General features: G+C 38.2%; 1 protein-coding gene across 3 annotated transcripts in view; it reads right to left on the reverse strand.

Annotated features, from left to right (window-relative positions):
- Nucleotides 1-416: 416 nt before the first annotated feature.
- creb1b (cAMP responsive element binding protein 1b) overlaps nucleotides 417-18,101 on the reverse strand; it is a 38,494-nt gene continuing 20,809 nt past the window's right edge. Inside the window, exons 1-8 of one of the 3 annotated variants that reach the window (XM_085765227.1) lie at nucleotides 12,041-12,210; nucleotides 9,452-9,564; nucleotides 8,858-9,004; nucleotides 7,532-7,632; nucleotides 7,000-7,154; nucleotides 4,989-5,174; nucleotides 4,678-4,831; nucleotides 417-4,544 (exon numbers count right to left, since the gene is read on the reverse strand). In XM_085765227.1, coding sequence (XP_085621353.1) covers nucleotides 4,400-4,544; nucleotides 4,678-4,831; nucleotides 4,989-5,174; nucleotides 7,000-7,154; nucleotides 7,532-7,632; nucleotides 8,858-9,004; nucleotides 9,452-9,556 — 993 coding nt within the window. In that variant the 5' untranslated portion in view covers nucleotides 9,557-9,564; nucleotides 12,041-12,210 and the 3' untranslated portion in view covers nucleotides 417-4,399. Of the gene's footprint in view, nucleotides 4,545-4,677; nucleotides 4,832-4,988; nucleotides 5,175-6,999; nucleotides 7,155-7,531; nucleotides 7,633-8,857; nucleotides 9,005-9,451; nucleotides 9,565-11,933; nucleotides 12,211-18,101 lie in introns of those variants that run through there. The other 2 variants (XM_085765228.1, XM_085765229.1) reach the window with 2 other exon arrangements.

Raw genomic sequence — 18,101 nt, forward strand, 5'->3', positions numbered from 1 at the left:
CACAGTTCTGCAGGACTGTTGTATTAGTCTGTATTAGTTGTAGCTAGATAGATGGTATTTAATAACATGCCAACTCAGTGTAGTTGAAATTTAGTTTACACAAAAAGATTTCACATACAAACTATATGAGCACCATATAAAATATGGTGTATTGTTAAAGATTTAACCACACATCCAAATGTAAATAGTGCTACAATATCAGTAAAACGCTACTTAACCATGATGCATTAGTAATACACTACACCTGAAATGAGACATAATGCATAAAAAGAAGTTTACTCAGGATACTTCAAGTGCATTTTACTTTAAAAGACAAAGCAACTAGATGTTCTTCAAACATAAAAAAACCCCAGTATGGTTCACCAGTCTGTAATTGAAGGTCAAATATATGATTAATTCATCAACAACAACACACATATTCTTCAAGAGCAGTTTATTGCGACATAGCAAGTGTTTACAAAAGAGTGATGTAGTCAGTTAACAGCACTTTCAATTAATGGGCTGGTATAGTTTTTGTAGAGTGACAGTTGTCGAGACAAAGAGTAAGTAATGCATCATTGGGTGATCTTGTCTCTACAAGATACTGTACAATACATGGCATTTTAAATCGATAACTTGTAAAAGTGGCAATATATAAACTCATCACATTAAAAGTTAGAAAAAATGTTATTATTACTGTTCTAGAAATTCTCTCTATATATACTTTTACACACAAGGATATCAATCTGTTTCATGCACAAATGAGGCCCGTGGGTATAAACTATTCTGGCACGGAAATGAAAACACTGTCCGCATTGTAGGAAAGATATTGTGACACCACATCACAAAGTTGAGTTCACTATATCAAATCAAGGGAAAACAAAAAAAAATACTTTTACAATTTTTTTTTTCAGCACCAGCAATGGATGTGTGAATTACAGCAGGTGGAAATTTTAAAAACAATGTTTTCATCTCAATGACTCAGGTATTGCAATGGCACATTTATCAAATTAGCTGCTCGCTCTCCTCCACAGTAAGCTCCAGGTGGTTTGTCAGATGCATTATAAAAACATCATTTCTGTATTTTGTTATGTTTACACAGGTTTGTCTAAACCACAGTGCGACAGGCAGGAGGAGGAGGGTGAATCATGAACAGCTACACTATGTATCAATGAGCTGCGGGTCAATACGGGATGATTCATTCAAGACTTCTGAATGAATGAATGAGTGTGAGGTGCTTCAGCCAATAGAGTCCTCTTTACATTACAAGTATGCACTGTATACTGTACAATATCAAAATGTTTTAAACTAGAAAAATAAAACTGGAAGAGCTACCATGAACTGTTAAAAAACAAAAATAAAACATACACACATACCGATTGTTAGAGCCAGCAGTAGTACCCCAAGATTTCCTTTCAGCTCATGATGGATGTTTTGAAACTTATTTATCAAACAGAAAAAAATCTGAGGTCAAAATAATGTTATCTCAAATAAATAAAGCAAAAGACTGAGATCCATCAAAAACCTCTGAAAAACACAATACAGATCTTGAGTTAAGCTGATTTTGTGTCAAGAAACTGCAGCTCTATGAGAATCTAAGTTTCAAACATCAACAGTGAGCTGGAGGAAACGTTACAGACTTTCCACATGATCATCACAGAGTTTATCTCTCAACTCTGAACGTGAGATACTTTTGTTTAGAGAGGATTCAGGTTCGTTTTCCAGTAAAAATGAAAGTTGATTATTACATGTACCTTAGAAATCAATGTCAATATGAAATGGATAAAAATAATCTCATGTAACTTTGTAGTAGAATAAATGCAGTAAAAGATAAAATAAAATCAACATATAAAAATGGCTCCAGAGGAAAGAAAATTTGTGCTTTTCATATGATGGATTGGAGGATGTGTATACTATACTGTATATATGTATGTATAAAAAAAAAGGCGAGTTACAAACGGAGCCGTTTCTCTTTCAGTCTTTGAGATAAAAACATATTTACAGTTAAAAACATAACGTGTGGTTGAGTTCGAAGCCCCTGAGGCCTCGGCTGTGCAGTTTTTCAAATAAACAAAACTGTTAACTTACAAAATAATCCGATATGCAACTGCTCTCAACAGACTCTCTTCTCTACAAACACTGTCGATCCTAAAACAGTACAGCACTCGTAAATATAACATCTCCAACAAAGGCCTTTTTTTTTTTTCATACACTTAGCTGCCATGATGGTGATAGGCCCGGTGGATTACATGAATACGCACACATACATTATCTTCTATTATACATTGACGTATGTTACAAATATGCAAAGTTGTTTCATACAAGCCATAAGAACATTTCTCATATCAAATAAACAGAAATACATGAGGTCTACACATGCTGTAGAGTCTATGTACAGTTATATAAAAAAATAAACAGACGTACGTACATGTACCTTCTCAAAAACAGTCGCACAAACGTGATCATTTATCAACAAAATGCACATTTTCATGGATTATTATTATTATTATTATTATTATTAAGAGTTAAACTCTTGACACCGTTTCCTATTTCATACTGACTCTAATCTGCTTCATATTCAAAGACATGGCCTCCGTAATCTCATGTGTTGCTTCAATCCATATTTCACCACCATTTAACAAACACTGCAAAACAGACACAATTACTGCAAAACGCTGATTAAAAAAAAACCTCATTATCATGTAAAACTGATAACTTTGATCATTTCAGGCAACAAACTGACAGTGTAATGTGGCACAGCAAGACGGTGGTTGACCATAAATTTAACCTTTAACTGGGAAAACATGATCATCTGGTTTTAGACATTACACTTTAAATGTGAATTATAAGTTTAAGTTTTAAAAAAAACCAACATTTTAGTTGCTGGTTAACTGCTGATATCAAGGGACACAGTGAGTTTACATGTTTCCCTGATTATCTCAACCACAAGTATGCAAATGTTTACAACATTAAATCTGCTGTTGAAACACACAGGAAAAGCAGCCAATCAAGTAAGTACCTTTGTTTTTTGATTTATGTTTGGAAAAAAACTAACATTCAGATTTGTTTTCACTTATAAATAATTCTATTTGGATAAAATGGCACCTTGTGTCGCTGTCCCACTGGACTTAAGGTAGTGCTTTTTAATTATTACCATTGTAATAACATATTGGCCAGAGTCATGAAAATGAAACTGCAGGATATGAAAACAATAATCTTTCATAACCGCTGTGCTACTAATCTCATGTTAAGAGCAGCTCTGTAAACCGTCTTTTGTGGAGAAGCAGAAAAACAACGAGGGAAATGAAAAGTGATGTCACATTACAGTACCTCCCTCTTCACCGCACACGACTCTCCCCCTTCTTCATGATCGGCAGTTGGTAGCATCTTTAAAAGTAATTATTGTTGCCACTTGTTTGTGCCCAATTAGCTGTAGAGTCCCCGACACGAGCGGCCACGTCGTCGACAAGTTGATTCACGTCAGGATGTGGTATCAAGTAGTAGTTCACAGATCATTCAGAGCCTTTAACTGTGACGGACTGAGGAGGTCCCACGTGAACACACAGCAGGTAAAAGCATCAACTGAACTGTCGTTATTGTCAGTGCCAAATGATATCTTTAAAAAAAATGTGTTTTGGCAAGCTGAGTCTTCTTGTCGTAGTTGTGGCCTGTGAATGTAACTTTATACCGTGGCAGCAGATTTATGAGATATCTGGCAGGCGTCTGCAGATTCATAAATCTGGACACGTCACACATGGTTGTGTGTCGCAGTTCAACTACTGATCTGAATCAGAGCACAAGGTAAATCAAACTGCAACGATGGTGACGCTTCAAGCACAACTTATCCGACATAAAATGCTCTACTGCAGTCCAATGAGTCCAATAAAAAGTCTATAAGTCTATAACAGCTTCTCAACAGTTAAACCTTCATGAAAAGAAAAAAGAAAAATACCTGAGGACTGAGGAGAACGGGGTGGAGAAAAATAAACTATCATGTACAATTAAAAAAAACAGTGAGATGGCCTGAAAGTAAAAAGAGGCCGGGTAGAAATCTTTTTGTTTATGAAGATTTAAAGATAATATTTCATTGGGCTCATTGGACTTAGTTATCGACCTTTCCCAGTGAAGCATCTTTAAAATGTTGAGTTCAACCTTACGCAAAGTTGAACTGGAATTAACCAAACTACGACAGTGAGACGCAGCCTCACAGACTGAGGTGTGTCAGTGACATGTTAACTCTCAGTTAATGATGTTGTACAGGATTGTAGCTGCTGTTTTAGACAATCAGGTCTATGGAGAAGCTTGTGAAAGCAGAACTGGATTATGGCCGGCTGTGTGCGCACTGGACAGAATCAAACAGTCAAAGTATTTCAAAGGAACTGAGATGCTACTTGGCCCGGCTCGGCGTTCAGGACACAAACTACTCTGATTTGTGGCAATAAAGGTCTTTAAGCGCTTTAAGTTCTTCGATTAGCGTCTTGTTTTGGTTCTCCAGGACGGCCACTCGGTTCTCCAGACACTTAACGTACTCCTTCTTCTTCCTGCGACATTCACGTGCTGCCTCTCTGTTGGAAGGATGACACAGTTTGGTTTTGTTTTGTTTGATATGCTATAGTCTCGGGGATGGGGGGTTTAGGAGTGTTGAGTGTTTTTATTTTGGGTTTCGTTCATTTGAGAAAAATCCATCTGTGTTCGTACCTGTTCTTCATGAGGCGGACCTCCCGTTTGCGAGTGACCTCCTCCGTGGCGCCCTGAACGGGGAGTGCGGGGGAAGAGGCCATGACCACCCCGGGGGCGATGGTGCTCGCAGGGGCTGCTCGAATCTGGTAGGCCTGGACGTCACCGGAGGCAGCTGAGACGTACCGACGACAGAAAGTAGATGTTACATTTTTACCTCTTGAGGTTCATCAGCTTGTTTACTGACTGATGTTTTTGTAGAATTAGACTTGTTTTATTTTATTAAGGAGCCTTACATAACAAGAATGAGGTATTGGATCCCCCACTCTCACCTTGGACCACCACCTGGTTACTGGGGACCAGTATCTGCTGGCCGTCGCTGGTCTGAGCGTACTGGAGGATGGTGGCTCCGGGCTGAGCGGCCGCTGCTGCGTTGGTCATGGTCAGAGTCTGAAGGCCCTGGACTCCATCTGTACCGTTATTAGCCAGCTGAATGGCCCCGCCCTGTGTGATTGCAACTGACAGAGGACAGGGAGAAAGTTTATTATTGTGTATAGTATATAACATGTTCATCCATTAAAGCTGTGTTCATTAAAAATTTTGCTCAAACTGTTCATGTGGATCGTTCCTATGTTTCTATCTGATTACCTTTGGTTTGACTGACTGTGCACCAGGGTTATCTCGTTAGTCTTTCCAAAAACAAGAACTAAATAAAAACGACAATGAACAATGCAAAACTAACTAAAACTAAACTGAATGTCAGATAACATCAGCTTAGTTTTAGTTTTCTTAGAGCTGGCTAAAGTTGCAGGAATAAAACCCCACAGCTCAATATGGGACGACTTTGAGTGCGACCCACAGGTAGATAACAGTGAATGCAACATGATAAAGACTGATGGGAACATTTATGGAATGCAACTAAACGGGAAAAACCCCACAAATTTGGACGGCGGCCCAGTTGTTCAAAAGATGTAATCTGGATAAAAATTATCCGGATTTTGAAATCCCCTTTTTTGCTATCCAGGATCACGTAATCTGTTTTACTTTTATCCCAGTTGTTCAAAGCAAAGTTGGATTGGATCAGTCTGATCCAAATCCAAGTTTTCAAGATTACCAAATCCAGATAATGAGTCTCTAGATGGGACTGTGCATCACACTGAAGGCTGATTGGTCTGTAAACAACAGGCAGAACAGCAGCATGGGTCACTCAAGTGTGTTTATTTGAAAATGGAGTGTATGTATTGTTTTCTGTGCTCTTTGTTGTTTCTTCAATGTCTTTTAAACAGCCAGACTCCATCTGGTTGGGCTGTTAAAATAAATTGAAAACAGCAAATATACACAAATATATACAAATATACATATATTCCCCCATGTGTTTCAAATTCAAACTTCAAATTTCAAAATTCAAACTTCAAATTTTAAAATTCAAACTTCAAATTTCATTAAATTCAGTTTGGGTTAAAGTAGTTGGGGAAAAGTTTTTCAGTTGTAGAATATTCAAAAGTTAACATTATTTACTAATCACTGTTGTGGTTTAAAATTAGGTGCAAAATATAAATCAATAAATGTATATATACTATATTATGAATATTGTTTATTTGACCAGTTTGAATTTAATTTAAATCACATTTTATTCCTGAAATCCCCCCTGAATCCACCCAACTGCTGGGATCAGAATAATCCTGTTTTTTTGGATCAAAGTTTTCCCGATCCTACTGAAAAGTTTTGAACAACACAAACTGAGGGTTTTATCCAAATCAAAACCAAGATTGGATTACGTGATCTAATCCGATCTCAGAATCCGTTTTTGGTTTTGAACAACCCATTTTCAAGATTTGATCCAATCCATTATCCAAAATCCGATCGGATTACCTTTGAACAACTGGGCCGACAGAGGGTTTCTCCTAAAACCTGAAAAACTAAGATTAGTTGTTGTAAGACTAGTTGTTTTTAAATGTGCTATATAAATACATTTTGAGTTGAGTTGAGTTGAGAAGACTAAATAAAAACTAGTCAATTCCTCAAAAATAAAAACTAAACTCAAACTGCTTAATCACTTGGTGAACAAACTGAAAAATAAACTGAAATAAAAAAGCAAACTGAAAAACTAAATAAAAACTATAATAACCTTGCTGTGCACTGCTGCTAACATCAACCTTTCCAGGATTTACATAAAATAATACAACTAGCACATGTTCAACATCTTGATTGAAGCAGGATCAGGATGAGCCTGTAACGTTTGAACAGGTTTTGACAGGTCAAGTTCACCTCAACAAAAGCGTTTGAGCTACATGAGCCTGCAACCTGAGACTCGTCTCCACTGAGCCTCGAGCCGTCACCTACTGTATTGTCCGCTGCTGGTCTGGTAGATGGGCGTGGGGACGGTAACAGTGGTGATGGCGTGCGTGGCAGCCACGGCGGATGAATCATCCTCGGCCTTTTCCTCCTCGATACGAGGGACAGCCGGAGCGTCGGACGAAAGGTCGTTCAGGATTTTCCTGTCGGGACAAACAAAAGTGGGAGTTACACACTGAACCCCAACAGGAAGGATCACGAGAGAGAGATTTCACACTCGTACTGAATCAGTTTTAGTGGCATCAACGCCATTTTAAACATCCTTCCTGCTGTAATAGGTGTAAGTTGTAGGGAGTAAAAATGAAGAGTGGGGTGAAAATGAAAGAGCTCATTGCTAACAGTCTTTGCACAAAACAAAATGTACATCTCACCTATTGTTCTCGAATATATCTTATATTTTTTTGCAGTTACTATATCTCATCAATTATCTATGAAAATATTGATAGATCACACAATATTCATTATGTCTCTCTCTTATACACACACACACACACACACACACACACACACGTTGTGTTACCTGTACGAGGGCCGTCGTGACAGAATCTCTCTGCGTTTCTGAGAGTCGGTCACACTGTCTACTGACTCCTGTGAGTCCTCACTTTCTGCTATGGTGGAAATCTGGAACAGACAGAAATACATCAAACACCTTCTTCTAGGGGTGCAACGGTACACACAAGTGACGGTTCGGTACAACAGACACTAATTGAATGTAAAACTAAAAACCATCTTCTGTTATAAAAAGTAAAAAAAAAAAAAAAAGTGCATTAGGAGTGTTATAATACCATTCATTAATTCTAGAGGAAAAAAAAAACTTGCACTTGACAACTGGCAACTATTAGAATAAAAAACCAAGAAACTAACATCAATATTGGTTTACACAGTTAATTTAGGCTCGATGCCAGTTGCTATGGTGATGTTTCTGGTGTCTGTGTTCATGTCAAGAGGCTTAAAAGCAGTGGGATGAGTTGTTGCACACAACTTGTCTTTTTCCTTGCACCAGTGGTTAACATATCGGGGTGACGCCGTCTTATATGCGTTAACGTGTTTGATGCGTTTCTTCAACTTCACACTCTCATCATTTCTCTTCTTCGCCTGTTATGACAGTTGCTGGCAGCTCTTAGGCTCATTACCGCCACCTAGAGTGGAGTGAGGACTCAACTTTTTTTTACCTTAATATTCACTCTTCTCTCTTCTTCTTCTTTCTATTATATTCTGGGTAGGGGTTTGGGTGGGGGTGGGTTGTTTATGTTATGTTTTGTGTTTTTTTTTTGGGGGGGGGGGGTAGGGGTGATCAAGATTTAGAATGATGTGGTAGTTTTTCTTTCTTTTTGTTTGTTTATTTGTTTGTTTGTTTGTTTGTTAACAATTGTGGATGTCTCCTATGGGATGTTTTGTTTAACAAAAAAAAAAAGAGAGAGAACGTCTACAGATGCATGTTAGGTGTGATCACTGCACATCTCTGAGTCTATAACACCTTTGTTTTATTTATTTCTACTCCGATGCTGTGAACGTTGGTCTGAGAGAGAGACAAACACAAACCTGTCTCTGCCTGTTCTGTATGTGTGTGTGTATGTATGATATGGACTTATTTACTGTAATAAAGTGATGAAAATTCAAAAAAAATAAAATATATATATATATACAGTATATATATATTCACTCAGACGTATTCTAGTAGTATGACTGTGTGCAATCAAGCCGTGACGGCATGAGACGAATACAAATACCGTTACACTCCTCTACCTTCTTCTAACTTTATCTTCTTTAAGAACATAAAACATCTGAAACTAGAAACCGTGTGTGTGTGTGTGTGTGTGTGTGTGTGTGTGTGTGTGTGTGTTACCTGTACAGCCTGGACCTGTGGGGACTGGATGACCGAGGGCTGTGCGGCCTGGATGACACCGTGGACCTGAACTGTCTGTCCGTTGGGAAGCTGGACCAACGTTACCGTGGGACCTGTTGCTGAGACGTGGCCTGTTGCCATGGATACCTGGAATTCACAATCAATGTGATGATCCTGTCAGTCATGTGCAATTACATACAATACAATACAATACAATTGAACATTACTGATTATTTTCAAACACTTGTGGTGTTTAAAAACTCGTATTGTACTGTTTTTTTTTGGAGACGTGTGATCTGTTTTCATTTCATTTTTTCATTTCTCCTTTATTTATTCAGGGAAGGTCAATTGAGAGCGAGCTCTCTTTTTCAATGACGCCCTGATTACAAAAACACAATTATACAGTATACAAGGTCATGATTCACAATTACATACAGGTTGAAAAATATTCGATAATAAGTTTTTAAAACTATCTCAGGAAATAAGATGATCCAGTTTCAGACAGTTTTGTAGATTATTCCACTTTTGGGGTGCATAAAACTGAAAGGCAGTCTTCCCCAATTCCCCAATTCTGTCCTGATACTTGGAATTTACCTGCGCCAGCGTGGCGAGCTGTGCCGAGGTGATCTGCTGGCTCTCTGTCTCGGTTATAGCAGTCTCCGCCCCCTGCTGAGCCTCTGCTGCTGACTCCATCTTCATTGGCTTAGCTGAGGATGGAGATTAGAAAACAAGCGATTCAAATTTTAACATTCGTGGAGCCACAACTTCAGGTAAACACCACCCTCCCCAAGTTTGTCAAACAACAGCCTAAACACGCTAAACTCTTCCATCCTTGTTCTTATCATCCTCCCTTAGCTAAAGGAAAAAAGGGAAACATTGCTCAAGGAGATGGGATTTCTGTGTAAGACAGACTTGAGAAAATAGTAACCTGTTTCATGGTCACCTTCTTTATAAAAACAAAAGTTGTAATAAAACATTCCTAATAAACGAGAGTCTATAATAAGGCTTTTAATGAGCTACAATATTTATCTGTAACAACAGCTTCTCTACCTAAGAATCCAGGCCAAACTTTAAACTCTTCAAAATGTTCTCAGGTTTCACCGTAACAGAAACAAAATCAGATTCATCATCCGACTCCTACGGCAAATTTCTAAGAGCAGGCGGTACCAGGTTCAAACCCCGCATTGGGCGGCCCTTTCCTGCATGTCATTCCCTCTCTCTCTGCCTCCCCATTTCCCGTCTCTCTCAACTGTACTATCTAATAAAAGGCATAAAAAGCCTATAAATATACTTTCAAAGAGCATCAAGTTTTTGCTCAGTAACGTATGAAGCACACACTTGCCATCTAGTCCCAAAAACAATCCTGATGGTATATACCGTAGTAGTTTATTCTGTGAGAATATACACAGTATAAATCAGTTTATTCTAAATTAATGTGTGAAATCTAGTGTAATTAGCACACAAAAACAACAAACCCATTCATCTATAAGGTGTAAATACATAAATAGTGATAGATAATTGGAAACAGAACTCACTCCAAGACAACGAGGATGATCTGATTACAAATCAATTACACAGCTATTCTTGTCATTTGTTTGCAGCTGTAAAAAGTCAAGAAAATTATTAAAAGTGGTGTTAATATCCTTACACATGTTTACATGGAAATATTTTACTACAACCACTCTATTCCTACACACACACAGCTTCAGCTACTGCATTACTATTGTAATTATTATTATAAGTGATGAAACTCTTTTTGATTTCAGAGCATTTTGAAGTCAAAATAAGTCTGATCAATAACTTTATTTTCTCTATTGTGTGAAAAGTGATTTTTATTATAGTTTCCTTCTGATTATTATTTCTACTTTTCTGGCTGCAAGAAAACCAGGATGATCTGACAGTGATTACAAATCAGTAACACAGCTATTCTTGTTATTTGTTCGCAGCTTTGCAAGGCAAGAAAATGATAGCTGTGTTAGGTCATTAAACATTTACATGGAAATATTTATTTACTACAACCACTCTATTCCTACACACAGCTTTAGCTAATACATTACTATTATAATTTTGATAAATATAATTTTTCTGTCTTTATCTCTATCCTTTGAAACTCTTTGTTTGTGATTTTAAAGCATTTTGAGGTCAAAATAAGTCTGATCAATAACTTTATGTGAGCACAAGTGAGTTTTATTATAGCTTCCTTTTGCCCTCACCACCCCTCCTCTGGCTGGTTTGAGGCCGTGCAGAGAGCGTCGGATCTGGGACGTGTTCACTCACTGAGCTCGGTGATCTCACACTGTGCGTAGCTTCTCTGCGCTGCATGATTGGCTTTACACATTTCTCCCTCTGCTTTTCAAAAAATCACTTGGATGCGGTGCGTGTGTGTGTGTGTATGTGTGCGTGTGTGTGTGACAGCAGAAAGAGACACATGGCCGGGCAACGCCCCCTCAACACACACACAGGCACACACAATACAGACATAGAGCGGTCACATCCCAGGAGAAAAGCGAAATAATAAAAAACCACTATCTAGTGAGCATTTATAATACAACATGTGTGTGTTAGTTGAAGCTCTAGGCCGCAGGTTCGTGTTTACAAACGTGCAACTAAACAACGACGGAGCCGTAATGGCCGATTTCTCTACCGACACTGAATGAATGGGAAATAGGATTTACAACATTTCTGACTTGACAGTAGCGATTGGAGTAGATGTTTAATGATAAATTAATTAAAATAATATCGATGTCATTTAAGAAAGGCGTGGAAACAACTGGTAAATATCGCGGCTGGTTGGGTTTTTCCAATGTTATCGGACGTTAACGGGGGAAAAAAACAGCGCAAATCTGTGCGCAGACATGTTTCTTCTCCGTAAAAGCATCACTTGACAGCTGAGTGTGTTGAAGTCCTGTCAGTGTTTAACGTGTTAACACACACACAGACGGAGACACACGCATACACACACACTGTCTCTCTCTCTCTCTCTCTCAGTTCCTCTTGGTTCACTATCAAAGCACATTGGCTCCGTTTCTCCCAAACAGCCGCAGCCTCCCCTCCCTCCATCCTGCTACAAACGCACCGCGGCGCCATGATCTCTTTGTTTCCTTCGGGCCGAACCCGACCAGACCGACACTTTCTACGGCCGCGTCCCGTCTCTCTGAGCCCCGGACACCGCACCGTCCTTACCGATACAGACTCCCCTTCGTCACTCCTGGGCCTCCGGAGCTCCACTTTTATTCTGGCCGACACGTAAGAGCCCGCGTCAGGCTACACCTCCGCCGCGTCACCGGGAACAACAACACGGAGATTGGAGAAAAGGACGAGAAAGCAGATGGCGACGCTGACCGGAAATGAACGAAGTGCGAACGGAGACGGCCGGAAAATACCGAGGAGCAGCGGATCATAACGACTGAAAGGTTTGGCAAAAGGACACTTCAGGTGAATAGGGTAAAAAATTTAAACTAACATATCACCATGAAACTTACCAAGTTTATCACTTACATGAAGACAATTATTTTTTGTATTACAAGTTTTGTCAAATTTTATGTTTAAATATGTAAATGGGCAATATCTAATTAAATATGTGCTAATTTGCATACATTTCCAGAACAGAAATCTGAACAATGGATAAAGCTACTTTCAAAATTATTTTTTAATTGTTTTATTTTGTTGACCTATTAAGAGTGAAAAAGTTTTCATAGAGGGGATTTTGGATATCTCTGAAAATGAGAAATACTGTCACCAGCCCTAAAAGATCAAATGTTTGCATGTTTTTAGGAATAAAATGTTGTATAAATCAGGCTGTGAATGATTTATCAACTAACCCCTCTGGAAAAACCTTAAAACTAGAAGATTCGTTGTCTACAAGTGCTGCTCAAATGGAGATTTCTAGCTCTCAGAGTATGAGGGGAAAACTCATTTTGAGAAAACCACCTTTAAAGATTTTTATTGTAAAATTCCATAGATTGTTATTGTCAATTTTACTTTTATGATTTGTTGCTGATACAGAGGAAATTACCCTTTTTGGAGCCTACATCCATGTCTAGGAGAGAGAACACTTTACAGTGATACCTGACATGGGTCAGACCAACTTTTGGTGAATTTAGGAGAAATTTACAGACGAAAGAGACTAAATTAAGTAAAAATAAAAACACCTTAATGTGGATTTTCTACCATTTCTTTTCTCTAGTCTGAAAGAAGACATGTTAATTTGAAATATCCCAAAATCTCAAAATTGATTAGTGCATGAAAAAAACAATGTTTGTGCCTGAAGTGCCTTAACTAGTTTATTAACAATTATGTAACATGAACAAATGGTTGGTCATTAAAGCTGTTCTCATATTATGAAGCAGGACTCAGACCGTTGACTAAAATCACATAAAACAGATTTATTTTGTTTCTAGCTGAATAATATTATGAAAATTGGCTTAGTTTGATATAGGTGGTGGGAAACTGTGTTTTATTCGGAACCACCTACTGAAGAAATAAACCATAATACAATCACTTCTTCATGGCATTGATTCCTGTTACGTAACAATTCCACAATATATTGGAAATGCTGGAGGTATTTAAGCATTTGAGGTAAATTGGGGGCATAAAAGGATGAACAACAACACTCAAGACAGGCAGTGGAGCCCAAAGTAAACCAAGGAAACGACATATTGACACAAGGCACGTTGATGCCATTCACATTTGGCTGTTGATGCCAAATTTCTGACCTGACCATCTGCACGCCTCAACAAATCCAAACCAGACCAGGCTAGTTAGCAATGTCCAGGTTCATTGAGCCTGTGCCCACTGCTGCCTCCAGTCTGAGCTCCTGGCTGAAAGGAAATATCTATTGGCTAACAAATCCATTTGCACCATCAAACTATCAATGTTACCAATAACTGCAGTATTGAAAACAATACTTCTATTTAGATGTCCTTTGGCTCATCACCACAGGAGGAGATAGTCCTTGTATATTGAAGAAAATATCCTTTTGTATAAAAATTATTGTATCTTGTCAAATAAATATTGATGCATCAGCATTTTCTGTTGTAGCTGCTCCATATATGCAGTTAACTCTTCCATACAGTTAGCTATTCTGTGGTATCCAACCTAAGTCTTTCTTAGGGTCACAATATAGATCTAAAAGGTCAAGTACACAAGGTCAAAGTGCAAATAGTTTGAAATTATACTTATAATAATAAGATTTAAGATTGCCTTTATTGTCATAACAGAAAATATACAACAAAATATGTGTGCTCCTGCAAGGTGCTTGACACATAAATCACAACCAATCCTAAACAAACAGATGCACGCACACATACTCACACACTAATAAATTATATATGAAAGATAAAAGATACAAAGTATATTGCGCATTACGTTTAAAAGAAAATTGATTGCACTTGATAGAGGTTTACAAGATTGGACCTGAGGTAGGAAGTTGCAATTGTTTTGTAGTCCGTTCATGCGTTTTGCTGTGGGGAAAAAGCAATACGCAAGTATAAGTATTGTGGGTAAATGCTCTCCACTGCTAGTTAAATGAGGTTGGATTACTTGTATACAATTGTGCATACAGTAGGCTACTTGTCATTTTATTAGTCAACCACCAGGAGAACATGGTGGTTGGGTTTCAACCTTTATGCTGTGAGGCAACAGCGATAACCACTGCACCACCACATGTGTACATAACTGTAAAAATAACCAAAAGTAAGAATAGATACCAGCACTATTCATTCTCCATTCACTTCCCTGCACGTGCACACTTCACACAAGACATTTTGACACATCATAGTGAGAAAGCACAGTTAATAAAATGAACGGCAGCTCAACTGCATCAGTGACTAATTTTCACACTGTCACAACCCACTGAGATTAGTGAACACCTGTGTTTTTTGCAGGTATGACTAGCTAAAATGTCTGCTGCATGTGGGGGGAAAAAAGCTTATTTTTGGTAAATTCATTCTCACTGTCACCACCAGAGGACAGCAAAAGACCAACCCAACGCACAGCGGTGGGATCTGCAGGATTTCTGTATAATTCAATAGAGAGTGCAAATATAAAACAAGTTTTGAAGAGATTAACTAAAAAGGAGTTAAGAACATATGGATTTGAAAAAAAAACAGGCAACGACATGAAGGTTTTCTGACGTGCAATGTTGTGATGGAGCAACTTCCTCCTGTAACGCGTGGCTCTGGCCAGTTATATAATGACTGGTTAGGATTCAAAGCACCAATATGTCTCAGGAAGGCATACTTCATTAAACCATGCTCAACCATATCATTGAGAATAATAATAACACACATATTTTAGATGGCATTACAAAAAAACGAAACGATAAAAGAAATAGACAGAAATAGCCCACAGTTCATAAAGTAAAACACCACATAACTAAATGTGGAAACATCAAGAACACACTGACACAGAGGAATCAATAGAATCAAAAGGCAAGAAGTTCGCATTTGAATTAATGTTTGTTTTTCATGTCTGTCTTCTCCTTTTGAAGCCAGAGAGTGGAAAACATCACGTATAATTGACAGGATTTTCCTCGATCTCTCTCAGCTCGTCACAGGCCAGAAATTAGCTGTCTGTTCTTTTTTTATTTATTTATTTATTTTTCTCCACAGATGGTGGCACTGTAGAGCTGTGTAAACTCTCCGACCATGTGCTCCTCTGGTCTCTTCCTCCTCCTCCTCCCCAGCGACAGCCACTGCTGGTGTGTCACCACGCAGATATGTGGAGTTTATCAAGGCAATTCCTTTTATAATCCTCCTGATGCTCGTTGTCGGTGTTTTATCTGTTTAATAGCATTTTACTGCTACACGCCATAAAAAACACCCTTTTTATTGTGACACCAACACATTGTTTGGGGAATTGACCCTGCCTGGGTAATGAACAGCAGTGATTTTGCAGCCAGTTATAAAAAAAAAAAAAAAAAAGGAGGAGGATGAGGAGGGTGCATGGGTTTTAAGGGGGGAGGACAATTTTGACCTAAAGAGGAGAGGAGGAATATTTTATAGAAGGGTCATTAGTCAACATTCACTTAGTTATTTGGGAAAAAATGTCATGCTTGAATGGCATTTTGTAATTCTAAATATATTTGAAATAACATCAACACAGCTGAAGAACATAAAGACAGTGAGGCAAATGAAAGGAGACATACATAATATAAAGTTTGGAAAGGAAGAGCTCACTAAATGTTTAAAGATGATGTGAATCACACGTTTAACACCACGTCACGATCATCATTATCGTCAACATCACCAAAATAGGAAATATCTTCTGGAAGGTATTCACGGCTCCAGTTTAGTTCAGACACTGGGAGGAGAGTTCATGACTGTGGTAAACCAACACGTACTACTTCCTCCGGTTTGTCGCTGCTCTCTGGAAGAGTTCCTGGAACTAAATTTGGGCGCCACTCAGGAAGTGATACCTAATCCAGTTCCAGGTATTTTTTTTTTTTCAGGGATTGCTGGCAGTGGCTTTCAATCGTATTTGGCCCAGTGGATGAGTCATCACATCACAACGAAGGACAGCCAAAAAAAAAGAAAAAGAAAAAGAAGAAAACACAGTAATAGCCATTTCACTTCTCCATCTACAGCAACCTGGACCAACAATAAACAAAATAATGAGGACAATGAAAGATTTGTTGGACAAATGAAGACGTCCAGGATCTCATTAAGTTTTGGGAAGAGAGTCCAAGGGAGCAAGAGTCAGTGCCTGTAGAGACCAAGAGGGGGAAATAAGAAAATACAGATATCAGTGCATGGATTGGAGCAATCAGGTGTAATAGCAGTGGATTTTACTTTACAGGCACACAGTTCAATTAATTTGTCTCTGTGGAAACAGATGGTGATTCATCGCTGCTTGCAGCTTAAATTCAACTATCAAAATATCTAAAAAAAAATGAGACCATAATAGTTAACATTATAGGTACTGTACCTGTCTACATGTTAGTAACTGTGTACACAATATCAAGTCGGGGTGGGTGCCACATATCTGGTATATTGATTGTTGTTCTAACAATGTGCACAATGACAATATCAAACGTGTCGATACTGTAGGACCGAAGACATGCAGTGTTCACCCATCACAAAGAGCTATTACACAATTACTTTGTGTCTATAGGGGAAAATCTCTCAAGGAAGATCACCCAACCACAAGGAATTTCATATCAGCAATACCTGACAGGAAACTATCCAAGTTCTTTCTTCCTGAAACCGACAGATAAAAATGAAGTCCTCAACATTATAAATTCCATGAAAAACTCCAACTCAGCAGGTGAGGATGAAATAAACAGCAGAATCTTAAAATCCATTGCCAATGTAATTGCAGGGCCACTCGTCTGTTGTATCAATCTCTCCTTGTCCACAGGCATTGTTCCTGAAAAGACAAAAATTGCAAAAATCATCCCCATTTATAAATCTGGAGATAAAAATGATATGATTAATTATCGCCCTATATCTATCTTACCTACACTCTCCAAAATAATGGAGAGAGTTGTTTACAACAGATTGAGCGGCTATCTCGATAAACTAAATATACTTACGTCATCTCAATACGGTTTCAGGAAGAAAAATACTACTTGTATGGCTCTCCTTGATCTCCTTGAAAAAGCAAATGACGCATTAGAACACGGCAACTATAGTATCGGTGTATTCTTGGACCTATCTAAGGCCTTCGACACCATTAATCTAAGTATATTGTTGGATAAATTGACCCATTATGGGATCAGAGGTCTAGCACTTAAATGGTTTACAAGTTACCTCTCTCAGAGACAGCAATATGTGAACATAAACAATAGTAAATCATTACACAAATACATCAAACATGGGGTCCCTCAGGGCTCTATTCTCGGGCCTGTTCTCTTCATTGTCTACATAAATGATCTGGTTAATTCCTCCAAAGTTCTCCAGAAAATTATTTTTGCCGACGATACTAACCTATTTACATCACACAACAATATAAATGAACTCCAGGACCTCCTTAACAATGAGCTCTTGAGTGTGGATAATTGGTTTAAAATAAACAAACTCTCCCTTAATATTGGGAAAACTAATTATATGTTATTCAATTCAAACAAAAAACTAAAAAAAATGGAAAATTCTGCCATTCAAATCAAAATAGATGGTGAAGAGATAAAAAGAGTCCACTCAACCAAGTTCCTTGGGGTCCTCATAGATGACCGTTTAAATTTTAAGAACCATATAGATCACCTTGTCCAAAAACTATCCAAATACGTAGGCCTGTTCTTCAAACT

This window comes from Trachurus japonicus, chromosome 21 (genome assembly GCF_045865225.1).
Source record: "Trachurus japonicus isolate A0001 chromosome 21, Traja_1.0".
Lineage (NCBI taxonomy): Eukaryota > Metazoa > Chordata > Actinopteri > Carangiformes > Carangidae > Trachurus > Trachurus japonicus.